We start from the raw sequence: 20,590 nt of genomic DNA, 5'->3' as shown, positions 1-20,590 counted from the left end.
CCTAGTGCTTACCAATGTGCAGTTTCAAAATGTGGTCTTTTCCTTGCAGGGCATCCAGTATTTGTGTTCGCTCCAAGAACTGAATTTATATTATAACAACATTCCTTCATTAGTGGAGGTGTCCCGCCTACAGCCTTTACCCTTCCTCAAGGAACTAGATTTGAGACTCAATCCTGTCGTAAGGAAAGATACAGATTATAGGCTCTTTGCTGTGTACACGCTACAAACTCTGGAGAAACTGGGTGAGACCCTCCTCCTCTGTTCCTTGCCCCAGAATGTTACTTTAAATCAGCTGCCTCTTAACCTTGTGGATGTTGGCCCAGAGTGTGCACTGGCAGGATATGTTTGTTTATTAGTCAATATTTACGTAACTCTTTTGTGTTGGCAGGATGTATGACAAGTCCTTTTATTGTTTATTGAATGACATCTGTGATTTTATCAGTTACTTCCAGCTTTAGTTTTCTTCAGTTGATAGTTTCACCACCACTTCCTCCTCAACACAAAATTTCCACGCTGAGATTTATTTTTTTAGGTGCCCCAACTTTGTAACTGTATTAGCAATAGAAAACCAATACAACAATTTTCTTTGGAGATTAGTTAGCAAGGAAGAAGATACTCCTGCAAAAGAGCTGGTCTGTATTTCCTTATAATTTTATTGTTGTTTATACATTTCTTATTGATACAAAATTGGATTTCACATGGACCTGGGAAAGCCATTACAGGAAAATTAAGTGAACTCTTTTAGAAAATGGTGTAATTTTCAGCCTCAACATGAGGCCACTGTGTTGTTTGTTGTCCGAGCTCTATGTTCCTGAAGGGGTAACTACACCTAGGTGGCAGTTGTTGCTATGGTATCCCTGTAGTCTCCCTGAGTTACTGCTTGCTCCAGTGACAACATAATAGCACTATTTTTTGACCTGTCTCTAATGCGCAAAGATGAGACTGGTCTTTAGTTTTTCCTCTGTAAATATGGTTTTCTGACCCACTACTGGTTTCTCTAAAAAAGAAAAAAAGAAACATGCTCAGACCACGGTTTTTGCCTCCAGATGACCGAACTGTCCGTGAAAGTGAGAGAAAAGCTGCCAAGCTGCATTTTAGTCAGTTGGGCAACTGTGAAAATTTTCTTTTAGAGGTGGAAAAAAGGTAAGATTATTTACAAATAATGTTTAGTTTGGTTCTGGATGTAGGTCACAGTGAATTTCTGCTTAACTTTGTTTTTTAGCAGAAATCTTCCACAAGTTGTAAGAATTCTCAGGTTAGGAATAAAAGTATCCATTTAGCTCACTGGGACTTATCTGAGATAAGAATCTGTCCCTCAGTGGGTACATTCCTGATTTCTTGAACTATCGGGTCTGCTTTGGGTATAACTGTAAATTTTCTAAAGTTGCTATTCACAACTTATAGATAGGGATGCTATGAGATGTCTTGTCCTCATAAATGCTTACCAATCTTTTCTTGGTGGAGTTATCAATCAGTACCTGGTCTTTTCCTATTGAATTAGGAGAATGACATGGGCAAGATAGATGATTTAGAGATAAATTTGTTGAAGAGAAGGGAAGTATTTCTCTACAAAACAAAAAGTAAACAGACCTTGAGGCTCTCAAGTATATGAATGGTATTTTTTTATTTCTTGTTATTAAAATCCTGTCAAAAGAAGGTACCATATTTTGTATTCCCAAACCCAAGCTTTTTAAAAAAATTAGCTTTATTATTTTTGAAAAGTAGTTAGAAGTCCATTACAATTTAAATAATACAGAAAAGTACACTGAAAAAAGTTAGTCATTCCATATCCTGCTATTGAGAGTTAACTGCTAGTGATATTTGGTGTACATCCTTCCAGACATCTGTATACTACAGACATATGTAGATAGATCTACTAGTATTTTTTTCTGATGACAAAAGTAATATTGCACACTTATTGTTGAGAATTTGAAAAGTACAGAAAAGAACACAAGGAATAAAGTAAATCATAATCCTACCACCCAGAAATAATTATCTTATACTAATTATATTATGGTAAATATCCTTTTAGTCTTAGGTATGTGTGTGTGCATATAAATATATATGTGTGTGTGTGTGTGTATAATATTTATTTTACAGTAATTTGCTTCTGTAAAGCAAATTTTTAATTTTTAATTTAACATTTTTAATTTAACAAGACATCATGAACATATCCCTACAACATTCTTCTATTCTTCTCCAGAATAAGTCTTTGCTTATTTGTTTATTTGTTCATTGCCTCCCCTTCACGCCCTCAGAACATAAGCTCCATGAGAACAAGGACCTTGTCGTTGGTCTTGTTTATTGCAGTATTCCTAGTGCCTAGAACAGTGCCTGCAACACAGAAGGTGCTAAGAAATAATTTGTTAAATGATGAATGAATGAAATCAATGCCTGTAAGCCTGAGAGCCTTCTCTTTTCCAGTGACTTTGCTTATCTCTGCTCTGATCCATTATATGTTTTATTGTGTGGCCCTCAAAGAACATCCTTACTTTCCTATTTTTTTATTTCCTTATTTTTAAAAATCCAGTTTACTGAGGTTAATTTACATAAAATAAAATTCACCCTGCTGTAGACAGAAATTGAATGTTTCTAAAAATTTATTTGTACATTTATTTTGTGAATTAATTCCTATTTTAAATGCATTGGGGTACCCTGTTTACTATAGAAATAAAGAAATAAATTAATGTATAGCTGGATAAACTTTCTAGTAAGGCAAATAACTAATACCATCATTTATTTGTTTGGTTACCATATAGTAATTGCAAAACCAGAGGTAAAATGTTACTCGAGTGCCCAGTATTAACATTAATATCTTACAAACTGTACAACCTTGGGTGAAGTTGTTGGGTTTTTTTTTTTTTTCTAAAGATGACCAGTAAGGGGATCTTAACCCTTGATTTGGTGTTGTCAGCACCACTCTCCCAAGTGAGCTAACGGCCATCCCTATATAGGGATCCGAACCTGTGGCTTTGGGGTTATCAGCACCACACTCTCCCAAGTGAGCCACGGGCTGGCCCTAAGATTTTTTTTTTTTAAAGCCTCTCTGAAAAGAAAAAAAAAAAGCCTTTCTGAGTCCTGGTTCCCCCACCAAGAAAGCAGAGATAATAGGTAACAGGAGGGTTTTATGATTTAAAGAAATGGGGAGAGTAAATAGCCTGGCACATAGTCTAGGCTTCTTGTACTTACTGTACTTCCCAAGGTACTTACCTCAATCAACTGCAAACACCTGCCTTTCTTGTCTGTTTTTCTAACTAATGGCTATAGTTATCCCCACTATAATTCTTGGCAGCAGAACTTTCTGTTCTGTATCCTGACTGTCACTGATTTAATTCAAAAGAAAATATCTTACTCCCTCAATCATTTAGATGTAAATTTGTATCAGAAAAACAGAGTAAGTTTTGAATTTTCTGGCTTTCACACTTTAAAGCCTGAACTATACAGTGTCTTTCTCTCTTATCATTCTTAGTTATGAATATTATGACTTAAAACTTATGGCTTTAACTGAAATATTTGTAAAACACAGTTAATATGTTATAGAGCATTTTTTAAAAATCTGATCACTATGAGCTAATGTTTTCTAAACAGCATTTACTGGTGATCTCAGAAGGCTTCTTCTGTGTTTTAAATAAGTTATTCTATGTGGCAGCTCTAGGGAGAAGACAATGAAAAACTGTGTGACAGACGAGAGCTCTGTATCAAAAGTCAGTGCTGATGTTGACACAAGGATTGAAACGGGTAAGTTTTCTTTCTGTGATCATAAAATGATTAAAACATCAGTTGTCTCATTTGTAATAGCCACTCTTGAGTAGGATAAAGATAAAATAGTTTAGAAAGAACAGATTTGAAGCAAGCACAAGATTCACTGGCTGCATTTTTCTTCCTTCCTCTCACTGCCGGAAGGAACTTGTTGAGCAGGCCTAACCCAGAATCCATCAAATCACAAGCTGTACTCAGAGAATTCAATTTCATTTACATCACTTTAAGTCATTAGAGCACCCTGAAAATTATATTGCTCATCCCCACTGACCCCTGGGCATTGCTAAGGTGATTGCTTTCATTAGTCAAAGACTCAGAACTCATCTGCATCCATGCAGCTCACACCCTGGGCTTCCTGGGCTCCCACACGAAGAACCTTTGCAGCTGCAGAATCTCCTGTGTTTGTGATATATTCCTGTAAGCAGTGTTGAGAATTCAATATGATTAAAGTGGTTAAGTCCCATTAATGGTCATGCCACAGACTAGGAGAAAGCTTTCCACCTGAGAAATTGCATCCATTTTACCTTTTGTGTTAGCCTGGGATACTCATATCAGATAAATCTGATGACCTTTAACTTGAGAAAACTTTCTTCTGTCTCAAGGCCTCTGTCCCTTTGAAGGATCTACTGAATTATAAACAAACTCTAAAAATCAGTTTCTAAAATCCCAGCAATAACTTTATTTTTATTTTATTTTATTTTCCTGTCTTCTTATCTATCCATATGGCGATGTATTGACAAGTCATTTTCACAGTATTTCATGGTAGAATAAGCCATAGTAAGGTGTGATTGTAACTTTCCTTTCTTGGAAATTGAACATCAGTGATGGGAGTATTAGTTGCTTTATTTCATTTTAGATAGCACTTTTTATATTTCAAAATTGATGCAATTTTATTGTAATAATTTTAGAAGTTACTGAACAGCATGTAGCACATTTTAATCACTTACAAGCTCATCCCCTAAAGAGAATCCCAGTTAATACTTCGGTATACAGCCTTCCTTGGTATACAGCCTAGTCCTTTTATTAGTTACAAGCATTTATATATACATTTCCAGACAGAAAAAGATAAGATCGAAACATAATATGACTGCCTCTTTTTGTATGAGCTGAATTAGACGTCATTTATGTCGTTTTACATCATTAGCATACACAAAGATTCACTCCATGAGTTAAAATGTTTTAAAGTGCAAAATCTCTACTGAGAACCAGCTGCTTTACTAGACAGAGGGCCTGTATCTAAAGGTTCTTCGAAGCTCCAGCTGTTGCCTGGATTTTTTTTTAATATAAAATTTATTTCATTACTTTGACATGTTAAAGTGTTTTGTTTTCCACTGAAAATTGTGTTTGTGCTGGATCCCTGGAGAGCGTTGCCAGTAAGCACTGTTGGTAATCCAATACGATAAAGTAGTTATGTCATGTTAACAGTTATGCCACAGGCTAGGAGAAAACTTTCTGGAAAACAGCTCCCACTAGCTCAGTTGTTCAAAACAGTGCTTTCCTGCTGATCATTTTGAATGGGCAGAGAACCTCCACTATCTTCGATCCTCCTCCTATTCTCCTAACCACATAATCTTTGACTCTTTCAAAGATTTCTCTCTCTTCCCATACCCCCAATGCAAGCATACCTAGACTATGTTTTCAGGCTCTCCTATTCTTTCTCTACTCTTTGCCCTTATTAACCTCATCTATTTCCATGGCTTTATTTATAAATAAATAAGTTTATTCTTTATTTATACTTATTTTATATTTTTCCTTATATCTTAAATATGTTGGTCTAGCTTTCACAATCTGCATCCCCCATTTCTGCTGACCAGCTAGTAATATACACTTGGAATCACCACTGAATAACTTTCCAGCTCCTCAAGCTACACATTTTTCCAAAACTCCCCCCAAACAAATAAACAAACAAATGAATTGCTTTCCCCCAACCCTAAACAGCTCCTAGGGTTTCATAAGTGTTATCATAACTTTCCCATTACCCTGGATCAGAATCATATTGGGGTTTGATGCTGCTGCTCCTCTAAAGCACAGCTGAATGTTCATACCCTGTAGTATGATCCATGATTGGTGAGCCCTCCTTTCCATTTTTTTAATAGTCTCTTAACAGGCATGCTTAGTAGCTATCATTTACTGAGTGTAAACTCCAGGCCAAGCACTGTCCGTTATCTCATTTAATCCTCATAACAATTTTGCAGGTGGTTTTACAGGTGAGGGAACTGAGACCCAAAGAAGTAAAACGACTTGCCCTAGTTATACAGTAGGTGACAGAGTTGGGATGCAAACTCTGGTCCATATATTGTTAGATTCCTCTTAACCATTACATGATGCTGCATTCCAGTCTCTTCCTCCTTCAATTCATTTTCTACTTTCTGCCAGATTAATTCTCTCAAAACACAGCTGTGATCATTAATTATACTTCCGTGCTCAGAAACTTCCATGGCCCCCACTTACCTATTAAATTAAGTCTAAACTCTTTCATCTGGCATACAAGGCTCCCCTAAACTCTGTGCACAATTTATCTCTTCAGTCTAACCTGAAACCTTATCTCCTATTTCTCAACTACAATGTCCAATACTCCAGTCAAACCAGACCACTCCCTCCTCCCTAAATAGTCCTTCCTTTCTCCGTCCTCTGCCCCTAAACTAATGCTGTCCCTCTGCTTGGAATGCTTTAAATCCTACCCTTTCTTTGTGACCCAGATCAAAGTCCATCCATTTTAGTGAAATTTTTTTGATTCCTCAACCTCAACCAAAAAGATTTTTTCTCTTATTGTAAACTTACATAACTTATCTTCTGGTACATGTGCTCTGGAAATAGAAGTGGCAAACATTCCCTGAAGCACTACAGCAACATTAGAAAAAACTAGATGAACATGAAAGAGCTAAGTAACAACTCCAGGAAGTGTATATGAAAATGTCAAATGAATGATACGGATCAGTAGTCCTCAAACTCAGGGCTGTGGACCCCTAGTCCAGGGATACCTTTCAGAGGCCCTCAGGCAGTTCAAGACTCTAATTTTGTGTTTTTGTTTGATGGCAGTTACGAAAAATATTGAAAAGATATAAAAGCAAAAAAGCTTTTACAGTGATAATCTGCTTTAAAAATTAAAGACATTATTTTTTAGAGCAGTTTTATACTCACAGCAAAACTGAGCAGAGGGTACAGTCCCCATGTACCCCTGCCTCCACACATGCATAGCTTCCTTCACTATCAATATCACACACCACATTGGTACATCTGTTACGATCATCATTATCACCCGAAGTCCATAATTTACATTAGGGTTCACTTTTGGTGTTGTATATTTGTATGTATATTCACGTACATTTGATAAATGTATGACGACATGTAGCCACCATTTTATTATCATGCAGAATAGTTTCACTGCCCTAAGAATTCTGTGCTTACCTGTTCATCTCTCTCTCTTCCCTAACCCCTGGAAAACACTCATCTTTTTACAGTCTCCATAGTTTTGCCTTTTCCAGAATGCCATACAGTTGGAATTATACAGCATGTAGACTTTTCAGATTGGCTTCTTTGACTTAGCAATATGCATTTATGTTTCCTTCATGTCTTTTCATGGCTTGATAGCTTATTTCTTCTTAGTGCTAAATAATATATCATTGTCTGGATATACAGCAGTTTGTTTATCCACTCACCTACCTAAGGACATCTTAGTTGCTTCCAAGTTTTGGCATTTATGAAAAAGCTGCTATAAACATCTGCATGCAGGTCTTTGTGTGGACATAAATTTTCAACTCATTTAAGTAATTATCAAAGAACACAATTGCTGATCATATGTAAGAGTATGTTAAGCTCTGTAAGGAACTGCCAAATTGTCTTCCAATATAATCTTTAAAAAAATTCTTTTATTAAGGGTCTGGCCTGTGGCTCACTTGGGAGAGTGTGGTGCTGACAACACCAAGTCAAGGGTTAAGATCCCCTTACCGGTCATCTTTTTTTGAAAAAAAAATAAAAGATCCTCTTACTGGTCATCTTTTAAAGAAAAAATAAAATGCTTTTTTTTTTTTTTTTAATGTACTGAGTTTAGTTTCTTAAATTGCAGTTTCCCAAACTGGATTTGTATCTTCAGAGTTTAGTAGAACAGCTTGAGAAACTCTAATGTGGATGGTGAAATGCTATAGAAACTCAGAGTGTTCTCAGGGCAGTGGGGAAAGGTTTTGTGGCAGATGTGGAGACGAAGCCATCAGACCTTAAGCTGTAGAGCACTGGGATGGCCTGAAAAGGAGGAGCGACACATTTTGGTTGGTGAAATTTGTGTGAATAGCTGTGTAAAAGTGGTAATGAGCATGCAGGTCAGGAAGAAGCTAAGTGGTGGTGTGGTTTGGTTGGGAGGTTTGGGTTGGGCAGAAGGTCAGATTAGGGAGAGCAGTGAATGCCTTACTAAAGATAATTTACATTTATCTTGTAGCTATATGTATATAGCACACATAGACTCTGTGAGTTGAAAGGGAACTTGCTCACTCTTTTGGCCAATTATTTATGCCTTTAAATAGATTCACACATAAACTATAGTGATCTAATTAATATCTTGTTTTAAAATAGCAAAGAAAAATTCACCACTGTCACCCTCAGTGGCTCATTTCCGTGTCTGGCAGATATGTCAAGGCCTTTTTTATAACTCATTGAAATCCACCTCATTTCAACCTGTTGATCTATGTCTTCTCTCGGTTTAGTCATGATGGAGTTTTAGTTGGATAAAGGTCAGCTTGGAATAGCAGGGACCTCTCAAAATAGTCACTTAAATAATATAGATATCTGGACAGTGCATCTTCATCTCAACTTCCTGTGCACTGAAGTACAGCCTCATCCAGCTGTGATTACTCATAGTTGGAGTAACCAACTATTAGTTCTTTGTCCCTGTATCAGCATTATAAATTCATTCCTCTGTCATTACAGATATAAAACAATTTTCAATGATAAAAAGACATTAAATTATGGTCCCATCACATTGGTTATGTGGGTATAAAAAGTTGAGCTGGACAACAATGTGATAATTACATTTGCTTTTAGAATTTAGGGCTAGGTGTATTTTATATCTGAAAAAAAAGAAGAAAATAAACAAATATAAGACAAGAAAAAATTTATCTCAGAATGAAAATTGCTTCTTTTTCTGGATTTTTCCTGATTGTGGTATATGACATATTTAGTCATAATGGTAGCAGGGGAAGGAATCAGTTTTTCTTTTTCAAGAGTGATCCTATATCTTGGACATGACACCAAAAACACAAGGAGCCAAAGAAATGAAAGATAAACTGGACTTCATAAAAATTAAAAACTTCTGTGCTTCACAGGGCACTATCAAGAAAGTAGAAAGACAATCTCAGAATAGGAGAAAATATTTGCAAATCGTTTATATGACAAAGGTCCATTATCCATTTATATAAAGAACTCTTACAACTCAATAACAAAAACACAAACAACTCAATTAAAATGTGGGCAAAGGATTTGAATAGACATTTCTCCAAAGAAGATAAGAAAATGGCCAACAAGCACATCAAAGATGTTCAACATCACTAGCCCTCAGGGAGATGCAAATGAAAGCCTCAGTGAGATACCACTTCACACCCACTAGGATGACTAGAATAAAAGACAAGTAATAAGTGATGGCAAGGATGTGGATAAATTGGAGCCCTCATATATTGCTGGTGAGAAAGTTAAATTGTACAGCTGCTCTGGAAAAACAGTTTGGAAGTTCCTCAAACATTTAAATAAGAGTTACCATTTTACCCAGCAATTCCTCTCCTAGGTATGTACCCAAGAGAAATGGAAACCTGCATTCACACAAAAACTTGTACAGGAATGAAAGCAATGTTATCCATGATAGTCATAATAGCCAAAAAGTCTATTGAATAATGAATGGATAAACAAAATATGGTATATTCATGTAAGGAATATTATTCAGTTATAAAAAGGAATGAAGTGTTGATACATGCTATAACATGTATCTTCAAAACACCATGGTAAGTGAAAGAAGCCAGACAGAAAAGGCCATTTATTGCATGATTTCATTTATATGAAATATCCAGAATAGGCAAGTCCACAGAGGCAGAAACTATATCCGTGGTTGCCAGGGAATGGCAGGGTGGTGGAGAATTGAGAGTGACAGCTGTGGGGTTTCTTTTTGGGGTGATGAAATGTTCTGGAATTAGATAGTGATGATGGCTGGACAACTTTGTGAAATACACTAAGAATCACTGAACTGTACACTGTAAAAGGGTGAACTATATGATATGTGAATTTTATCTCAATTAAAATAAAGCTCCTCCCTCCCACCAAAAAAAAAAGTGATTCTATAGAACTTGGTAATTGATTGAGATTTCAGATGAGTTAGTCAAAGAACAGGTTTCTATCTTTAGTGATTGGGTAAATAATGTCAATATCAAGATTAGAAGAGGCACCAGCAGAAGGATGCCTGAAAGTGAAGATAATATTTGGTTTAGAAAATACTAACTTTTTAGTTGTCTGTGGGACATTCTTTGGGGCTGTTAGGAAAATTTAGATCTGGACATCAAAAAGAGAGATCAGAGTTAAGAGATTTAAATTTAAGGACATCCAGATTTTGGTGACAGCTGAAACCCAGAAGGTGTAATAGCACTCAGCAAAGAGTTCAGACTGTGGGGGATTTGCTTAAACCAAAAAGTAACTAGAAAGAAAAAGAACCTGTGAATCTGGAAAAGAGTACTTCCAGATTCCAGATTTCTCCTGTAGGTGCTATAAGAGAAAAAGCAGGAGGTAGCAGGGTCTTGGACACTTGCAAAGTCTTCTGCAGGAGAAGGGTCAGAGGAGACCTTAACCTAAAGTCACAGCTTACTAACAAAGGTTCTATGAAGATCAAGTTGCAACCAGCAATTTCTGCTTCACCTTGTTTTTTCTTTAGTACTACTGCAGTGGGAACCAGAGAACATAAAGTTTGAGAGCTTATATCACTTTGAGAAAAGTAGTTCTATCAAGTCCAATGGTAGAAGAGCATCTTGTTTAAGTTGGACATTTTAGTCCCAGAAAGCAACTCAGAAGTAGGAAGCTTCTTAGAGCCCCAAATGGAGAGATGGGCTGGTTCTCAAGAGGCTGGCTTTATTCACTCTGTGTTCTCAGTTGCACTGGCTTGTAGTAGCTTCCTGTTGCCAGAACCAGTAGATGAAAACAACAAGAGCACATTGTTTGATGAAGGTCCAAGTTTTTGAAACTGTCTTAATTCTTACACAATCCTGCTAGAAACAAAACAATCCCCAAACAAAAGTAAAACTCTTATTTTCATCCAAGAGCCCCAGAAGACCCCAAATCCCAGAATTCTACAATTAATAAGTATATGGATCGAGAATGTACAAAAACTTTTGTACAAGAGTGACAATCTAATAGAAATCCTAACTGTTCTTTTTTTTTTTTTTTTTAAAGATGACCGGTAAGGGGATCTTAACCCTTGACTTCGTGTTGTCAGCACCACACTCACCCAGTGAGCTAACCGGCCATCCCTATATGGGATCCGAACCCGTGGCCTTGGTGTTATCAGCACCGCACTCTCCCGAGTGAGCCACAGGCCAGCCCCCTAACTGTTCTTGATAACAGTTTTTTTATTTTTGAAGTTGTTTCTCAAAAATCATAGGCAAAAAATACTGGGAGACCTAAGGATTTAGCATTCTTCTCTATGAAATTGGTTCTGATTAGTTTTTCTTTTTTACAAATGAACAAATCAGGGCAGAAAGAGGCTGATTTGCAATGGTGAATGTGCAGACTGCTGATTAGTGCCCAGGACATGTGTAATGCCAAGAGTCTATTCCCAGCATCACCCCCTGTAGCTGAAGATCGTTGATTTTGGTGTCAAAATTCATTATTTATTCACTTAGGAAATGTACAAAATATTTGCCTTCCTCTCAATTTCTATTGAATACTTCACAATTTATGAAGCCTTTTCATATCCATTATCTTGTTTTAGCCTCACCTAAATCCTAAGAGGCAGTTTAGGTTTATCATTACTCTTTTACAAATGAAGTGAGAGATTTAGAGAGGTTAAGTGATTTGCCTAAGTTCACATGATTTCCAAGTGGTGGCACCAGAACTAGCTCTCAATCTTGTGACTTCCTCTCTAGTATCTTTCCATAAGACATGCTGCCTTTGAAGTCTGGTCATTGATTTCTTGTATGCCTTTCTTTTAACACAGAGTCAAACAAAGGACTTTTTATTCCCTTCCCCAACCGAGAAATAAAGGATTCCCTAATGAGTACTTCTGCAACACAGGACAGTTGTACACCAGGTCAGAAATTAGACACTTTCCCACTGGGGACTCAGGTAATGTATTAATTCTCCTGCTGATCTGTTGACTAGCCAATGATTAATAGTAATAATTCAGTGAACTCTCAATTATTTATGAAAGCCTAAGAGGATTTGTTTGATGAAGCCTTTTTAGACCCTCTGAAAGGAAAGGGCAGGACTGGATGCAGAGTACCTTCTCCATTAATTTCAATCTCTCCTTCCCCTCTTCCCCTCTAACCTGTTATCAAATACCATATATTTATACATATAACTTTAGCATATTTTATGCCAGGTATTTTGGTCCCCAAACAGGAATGCAACTGTTAAAGTTTTGGGTTGGTTTTCAAATTTCTGCTCTCTACCCAGTGTCTCCATCTCCTGTTGCCTTGCTGCTCACATTTTCTACCTCTACCTTGTAATTACTGAATTTTACATTTCAGGGCTGGCTTTCCCAAAGCTTCCTCTTCAGTGTAGCAGAAAAAAAGAAAAGTTAAGGGGTAAAATTATTGCATAAATGTTACGGGCAATGGAAAGGTAGAGATCATGCAAGATGAGGGAGAACTTAAAATAAGTTTTTAGTGAAAAAATTGGTGGGAAAAAGGATGCAACCATTGTATAAGACTTATTTGTGTGAATGAATATGATACCAGGAGCAGAACTGACTACTTTATAGTCAGCTTCTCCCTTTGTCTTCCTTTTCTTTTGATAAATTAATGAGCAATGAAATTGTAGAAAATAGCCAGGAGAAAGAAAAGAAGCAAAGGCTCTGATTATTCACAATTTGAATAATCAAGATTGTACTAGTAAAAACTTAGTAGAATTTTTTTTTTGTTTGAGTATATAATACCTTCATCTTTTAAAAAGACATATTAACATTTAGTTGTTTCCTTTGTTTTTGGAGATTGTACTTGGGTGACTTAGAAACTATCTCAGTTGCCATTTTTAAAAATCTTAGTATTGATTTAAGGAAATGAAGACAAAGGATACTCTAATTTACAGTTAAAGTTAAATAGCACTTGTCAGATTAAAAAAGAAACAAAATACTTATCTGAAATTACTTCTTGAATTGAAAGAAAAAGGAAAATTGAATAGCTTGCTTTCTATCTTTTTAGTTTAAGAAATTGAGACTTAAATGACTACCAAAAAGATTCTAAATACTTTAAGATAATTTTAAAAAAAGGAAACCCTAGATGGCTTTCCATTTTGCTTCAGTCCTTGTCTAGTTATGCCTCAGACTAATTTTCAGCCTATTAAAACTCTCGTTAACCCCTGTGGTCAAAACAGCTTTACGAGAAGGTAAAATAAGTATGGGAGTCCTTAAAATAGGAAAAAATAAAGTTGGAAAAGCTGACCTCATCTAATTTCTATGCTGAGCTATCTAAAGCAGAGAAAATACAGTATTTCACTGTTTGATATATCCTTTAACTTCTAGGGATATTTTATATTTTCAGAGAGTCTCCTTACCTGCTCCAAAGCAACTCTGGAATTTCCTTGTTTTGTGACTATTTAAGACTTAAACCTGGACCTTTTGCTTGAAGGTCTGTCTCCCTAGCTTGCGAGGACGGCTTTCCTTGCTACTAGAAAAATATTCTGGACCCCCAGTCTAGTAATCTCATGTCTGAATGCCTATGAATTCCCTTCTACCTAAATTTTCAAACTTTTTTTAGATGCAGGAAATGACAAGGGAGATACCAAGTGACAATCACCAGGAAGATGGTAAATATTTTGCTCACTGAAAATATTTCCCCACACTATCACAGAAATCTGGATGTGATGAAATTTGGAAGAAGATGAAGACATTCCATTCCTGGGGCCCTATTTGGTCAATTAACTGTTTTCTGCTTTCATGAGGGGATGTCTTGGATGCTTAGTGACCTGTGAGGCTTCCTGCTTGAAGAGTGGATATTCTGACCTCCTTTGTCCTTTTTTACATGGCTGTCTATTTTGTGTTTCTTTTTCTTACTCGTCTTTCCTTCTTTTGCATTTGTTATTTGCATATGAACATTTGCATTTGTTCATTTTTCCCCCTACCAGTTTGTAAGGTGTATACAGTTTCTATACTTTTATTTTTTTATGTATTTTTTATTTTAACATAATTGATTGTTCATATCTGTGGGATACAACTTTGAGTATCAATACCTGTGTGCAATATATGATGCTCAAATCAGGATAATTAGTATATTCAGAATTACACAATGTAATCATTTTTTGTGGCTCTTTACCAATTTCTCGCTAACCCCTCCCCCTTTCCCGCCTCTGGTGGCCTCAGTTCCATTCTCTCCTTTTGAAAGTTCAACGAATTATTGTGATTTTTGTATCTTTCTTTTTTTCTTTGTTTATTTTTTTAGGTCCCACCTATGAGTGAGGACATGCGGTATTTCCTTTTCTGTGCCTGGCTTATTAATTAACATAATTCTCACTTAACATAATTTTCTCTAAGTTAATCCATATTGCCACAAATGGAAGAATTTCATTCTTTTTTATGTCAGAGTAGTATTCCATTGTGTATGTATACCACATTTTCCTTATCCAGTCATCCATCGATAGACATTTAGGTTAGTTCCAACTCTTGGCTATTGTAAGTAGAGCTATAATAAACATGGGAGCACAAGTACCACTTCGACATGATGATTTCCATTCCTTTGGGTATATACTGCAGTGGGATTGCTGGATCATATGGCAGTTCTGTCTGTAGTTGTTTGAGCCTCCATATTGTTTTCCGTAATGGCTGCACTAATTTACAGTCCTACCAACAGTGTAGGAGGGATCCCCTTTCTCCCCATCTTCACCAGCATTTGTTATTCTCTGTCTTTTTTGATAAGGGCCAGTCTAACTGGGATGAGATGAGATCTCAAAGTGGTTTTGATTTGCATTTCCCTGATGCTTAGTGATGTTGGCTGTTTATGTATCTTCCTTTGAGAAATACCTATTTAGCTCCTTTGCCCATTTTTTAATCAGATTACTTATTTTTTACTGTTAAGTTGTTTGAGTTCCTTGTGTATTCTGAATATTAATCCCTTGTTGGGTGTATAGTTTGGAAATATTTTCTCCTATTCTGTGGGTTGTCTTTTTGCTCTGTTAATTGTTTCTTTGCTGTGCATATAATCCCATTTGTTTATTTTTTCTTTTGTTGCCTGTGCTTTTGGGGTCTTATTCATAACATCTTTGCCCAGTCTTACTTCCTAAAGTGTTCCCCTATGTTTTCTTTTAGGAATTTTATAGTTTCAGGTCTTACATTTGAGTTTTTAATACTTTTAATCCATTGAGTTGATTTTGGTATATGGTGAGAGGTACAGGTCTAGTTTCATTCTTCTACACGTGAATGTCCAGTTTTCCCAGCACCATTTGTTGAAGAGGCAGTCTTTTCCCCAATATATGTTCTGTTCCATTGGTCGGAGTGTCTATTTTTATGCCAGCACCATGTTGTTGTGGTTACTACAGCTTTGTAGTATAATCTGAATTCAGGGAGTGTTATGTCTTCGGCCTTACTTTTTTTGCTCAGGATTGCTTTGGCTATTCTGGGTCTTTTCTTTTTCTTATGAATGTTAGGATTGTTTTTTCTATTTCTGTGAGGAATGTCATTGGTAGTTTGAGGGGGGTTACATTGAATCTATAGATTGCTTTAGGTAGTATGGACATTTTCACAATGTTAATTCTCCCAATCCAAGAACACGGAATGTCTTTCCATCTTTTTGTGTCCTGTTTAATTTCTTTCATCAGTGATTTGTAGTTCTTATTGTAGGGATCTTTCACCTCCTTGGTTAAATTGATTCCTAGGTTTTTGGGGTTTTTTTTTTTTTTTTTTTTGGTGACTTGTAAATGGGCTTGCTTTCTTGATTTCTTTTTCTGCTAGTTCGTTATTGGAGTATAAAAATGCTACTGATTTTTGCATGTTGATTTTGTATCCTGTAATCATTTACTGAAATCATTTATCAGCTCTAACAGTTTTTTGGTACAGTCTTTATATTTTTCTATATATAGGATCATATCATCTGCAAACAGGGAGAGTTTGACTTTGTCTTTTCCAGTCTGGATGCCTTTTATTTCTTTCTCTTGCCTAATTGCTCTGGCTAGTGCTTCAATAACATGTTAAAGAGGAGTGGTGAGAGAAGGCATCCTTGTCTTGTCAAGATGATGTTGGTGATGGGTTTGCCATACATGGCTTTTATTGTGTTGAGATACTTTTCTTCTATACCTAATTTGCTAAGAGTCTTTTATCATGAAGGGATGTTGAATTTTTCAGATGCCTTTTCTGTGTCTATTGAGATAATCATATGATTTTTGTCTTTGATTTTTTTAATGTGGTGTATCACATTTATTGATTTGCATATGTTTAACCATCCTTACATTCCTGGGATGAATCTCACTTGATCATAGTGTATAATTTTTTTTTTTTTTTTTTTTTTTTAAAAGATGACTGGTAAGGGGATCTCAACCCTTGACTTGGTGTTGTCAGCACCACGCTCAGCCAGTGAGCGAACCGGCCATCCATATATGGGATCCGAACCCGGGGCCTTGGTGTTATCAGCGCCGCACTCTCCCGAGTGAGCCACGGGCCGGCCCGTGTATAATTTTTTTGATGTGTTGCTGTATTTTGATTGCTAATATTTTGTTGAGGATTTTTGCATCTATGTTCATCAGAGATGTTGGCCCACAGTTTTCTTTTTTGTTGTTGTATCTTTGTCTGGTTTTGGTATCAGGTGATGCTGGCCTCATAGAGTGAGTGTGGGAGAATGACCTCTGTTTCAATATTTTGGAATAGTTTGAAGAGAATTGGTATTAATTCCTCTTTAAAGGTTTGGTAGAATTCAGCAGTAAAGCCTTCTAGTCCTGGGCTTTTCTTTGTTGGGAGACTCCTGATTACTGTTTCAGTCTCATTACTTATTATCGATCTGTCCAGATTTTCTATTTCTTCTTGTTTCAGTCTTGGTAGTTTGCATATGTCCAGAAATTTATCCATTTCCTCCACGTTTTCAAATTTGTTGGCATATGATTGTTTATAATAGTCTCTAATGATTCTTTGTATTTCTGTGGTATCGGTTGTAATGTCTCCTTTTTCATTTCTGATTTTTGTTATCTGGTTCTTCTCTCTTCTTTTCTTAGTTAGCTTAGCTAATAGTTTGTCTTCTTGCTTATCTTCTCAAAAAAACCAACTTCTTGTTTCATTGATCTTCTGTATAATTTTTTGGGTCTCAGTCTCATTTAGTTCTGCTCTTACCTTAATTATTTCTTTCTGTTTGCTAATTTAGATATTGAATTGTTCTTGTTTCTCCAATTCTTTGAGGTGTAGTGTTAGGTCATTTATTTGAAATCTTTCTATTCTCTTGATGTAAGCATTTGTTGCAATAAATTTCCTCTTAGTACTGCTTTTGCAGTATCCCACAGGATTTGGTATGATGTGTCTTTATTTTCACTAGTTTCAAGAAATTTTTTGATTTCCTGTTTAATTTCTTCTTAGACCCATAGGTCATTCAGGAGCATGTTGTTTAGTTTCCATGTATTTGTATAGTTTCCAGAGTTTCTCTTATTATTGATTTCTAGTTTTAATCCGTCATGGCCTGAAAAAATACTTGAAATGATTTCAGTTTTTAAAAATTTCTTGAGACTTGATTTGTGACCTAACATATGGTCTGTCCTTGAGAATGTTTCCTGTGCTGATAAGAAGAATATATATTCTGTAGTTGTTGGATGAAACATTCCATAGATATCTGGCAGTTCTGAATGGTCTAAAGTGTAGTATAAATCCTGTGTTTCTCTGTTTATTTGTTGCCTTGATGATCTGTCCAGTGCTGAGAGAGGGGTGTTCATGTCCTCAACTATTATTGTATTGAAGTCTATTTCTTTTTTTAGTCTAATAATGCTTGTGTTATATATCTGGGTGCTCCAGTTTGGGGTACATATATATTTATGATTATTATGTCTTCTTGCTGGATAGATCCCTTTATTATTATATAGTGTCTTCTTTGTCTCTTTTTATGGTTTTTGATTTAAAGTCTTTTTTATCTGATATAAGAACAGCTACTCCTGCTTATTTTTGGTTTCCATTTGCATGGTATATCTTTTTCCATTCCTTCACTCATAGTCTGTGGGTGTTTTTACAGGTTAAGTGAGTGTCTTGAAGATAGCATATAGTTGGGTCTAGCTTTTTAATCCAATCCAATTTAATCAAAAGTCTATGTCTTTTGAATGGGTAGTTTAATCTATTTATATTTAGGGTTGCTATTCTCTTATTCCTGGCATTTTATCAATTTTCCTTTGGATTTTTAAAATATCTTTTGTTCCTTTCTTCTCCTTTTATTGTTTGTCTTTGATGTTTGTTGGTTTTTTGAAGTGGTAAAATTTAGTTTCTTTCTCTTTCTCATTTGCATTTTTGTTCTACCAGTGGGTCTTGTTCTTTCTTATGTACTCATGGTAGTGATTATCTTTTTTCAGATTCCAGATGCAGGATTCCCTTGAGGATTTCTTGCAGGGCCGGATAGCTGGTGGTGAACTCCCACAGTTTTTGTTTGGGAAATACACTATTTCTCCCTCATTTCTGAGGGATAGCCTTGCTGGGAATAGTATTCTTGGCTGGCAGGTTTTTTTTTCTTTTAGTACTTTGAATATATCATCCTATTTTCTTTTGGCCTGTAGAGTTTCTGTTGAGAATTCTGCTGTTAGTCTGATGGGGACTCCCTTAAGGTGACTTGATGCTTTTCTCTTGCTGTTTTTAAGATTCTCTCTTTGTCTTTGAGTTTTGCCACTTTGACTCTAAAGTGTCTCGAAGAGGATATTTCTAGGTTAAATCTGTTTGGGGATCTTTGATCCTCCTGGATCTGAAGGTCCGTGTCTCTCCCTATACCTGGGAAGTTTTCCATTATTTCATCAAATAGGTTTTCAATGTCTTTTCCTTTCTCCTCCTCTTCTGGAACACCCATGATTTGGTTGTTTGTGCACTTAAGGTTGTTTGCTAGCTCTCCTTGATTTTCTTCATTTTTTAAATTCTTTTTTTTTTTTTTCTTGTTTGCCTGGGTTATTTCAAAAAGACTGTCTTCATGATCATAAATTGTTTCTTCTGCTTGCTCTAACCTGCTGCTCAAGCTCTTGGTTGTATTTTTTTTTTTAATGAATCCTTCAGTTCCAGGAGTTCTACTACATTCTTTTTTAAGGTATTAATCTCTTTGTAAATTTCCTTCTTCATATCTTGGATACTTTCCTTTCATTGTATTGCCTAACTGAGTGATACCTCAGTTTCCTTAAGATTGTTGCTCAAAATTCCTTTTCAGTCATTTCAAGGGTTTCCTTCTCTATGGGGTTTGGTACTTGAAAATTACTGTATTCCTTTGGTGGTGTCATATTTTCTTGTTTTTTCCTATTTCTAGTATCTTTACATTGATGTCTGGTCACCCAGTAGAGCAGTTGCTTCTTCTATACTCTGGAGTGGATTTTGAGGGGACAGCTTTCCTCCTCTTTTTCCAGACTCTACTGGTGACTCTCCTTGTGTTAATGCAATCAAGTGGTCAGCAGACTGCCTGCATGGTGGCCATGGCTGCTGTATTGACAGCAAGCCACCCTGTGGCAATAGAGCCTGTAGTAGACCACCCATGCAAAAGTGGTGTTTGTGGCAGTCTCAGATGCTACTGTCCCCAGGCACACTCCTGCCTTCTGTATGAAGGGGGCTGACTGAAGCTCCTGCTCAGTTTCTATACTTTTAGTATTATACCCCAAATGACAATATATTTCCTTAATTTATACAAATTTAAAATTATTAATATCTTAAGTCATCTCTTAGATAATTCAAAGACCTTTACTCCATTTAATTCCTCCTGACATATATTATTACTATAAATTTTAATTTGCTATTTTTTTAAAAAACCACTAGATATTTTCATATAGTCAATGTTCATTTAAATTTATCCATGTATTTACCACTTTGTTTGCTCTTCATTTACTTTTTCATCCAAGACTTCCCCTCTGAGATAGTTTTCCTCCAGCTTATAGTGCATCCTTTAATGTGGGCCAATTGGTGATAAATTCAGTTTTTATTTGCCTGAAAATGCCTCTATTTCACCATTATTCTTGGATGATATTTTTGCTGGGTATAGATTTCGAGGTCAGCAGTTGTTTCTTTCAGGATACTGAAGATATTCCACTGTATTCTGCTTTTTGTGGTTGCCTTTGAAAAGTCAGCTGAAAGTCTGTCACTTCTGCAAGGATAATCTATGATTTTTTCCCCTTCTGGCTGCTTTTACAATTTTCTGATTGTCTTTGTTTTTCTGCAGTTTCACTGTGATGTGTGAATTTTTAAAATTTTTTTTATCGTTTTTGGTATTTATTACACTTCTTGAATGTGTGAATTGTGTCGCAGTTCTGGAAAGGACTTCAAATATTGTTTGTTTCTCATTTTTTTTCTCTCTTGTCCTACTGGGACTCTTGATTAAATAAATATATGTCAGAGATTTTCACTCTGTCTTCTTTATCTCTTATTCTTTTATATTTCACATCTTTCCTTTTCCGCATTCTGAGTAATTCCTTCTGACTCATCTTTCAGTTCATTAACAATTTGTTTCTCATTTTTTTT

At 36.0% G+C, this 20,590-nt stretch overlaps 1 protein-coding gene across 2 annotated transcripts in view; it reads left to right on the top strand.

Annotated features, from left to right (window-relative positions):
* Positions 1 to 20,590, top strand: part of LRRC36 (leucine rich repeat containing 36) — a 55,389-nt gene that overhangs the window by 19,381 nt on the left and 15,418 nt on the right. Inside the window, exons 3-7 of one of the 2 annotated variants that reach the window (XM_063111934.1) lie at positions 50 to 242; positions 1,047 to 1,143; positions 3,650 to 3,738; positions 11,939 to 12,066; positions 13,698 to 13,746. In XM_063111934.1, coding sequence (XP_062968004.1) covers positions 50 to 242; positions 1,047 to 1,143; positions 3,650 to 3,738; positions 11,939 to 12,066; positions 13,698 to 13,746 — 556 coding nt within the window. Of the gene's footprint in view, positions 1 to 49; positions 243 to 1,018; positions 1,144 to 3,649; positions 3,739 to 11,938; positions 12,067 to 13,697; positions 13,747 to 20,590 lie in introns of those variants that run through there. The other variant, XM_063111935.1, reaches the window with a different exon arrangement.

This window comes from Cynocephalus volans, chromosome 10 (assembly GCF_027409185.1).
Source record: "Cynocephalus volans isolate mCynVol1 chromosome 10, mCynVol1.pri, whole genome shotgun sequence".
NCBI lineage: Eukaryota > Metazoa > Chordata > Mammalia > Dermoptera > Cynocephalidae > Cynocephalus > Cynocephalus volans.
The sequence above is the reverse complement of the archived record's forward strand: the minus strand, read 5'-3'. Positions and strand labels throughout refer to the sequence as shown.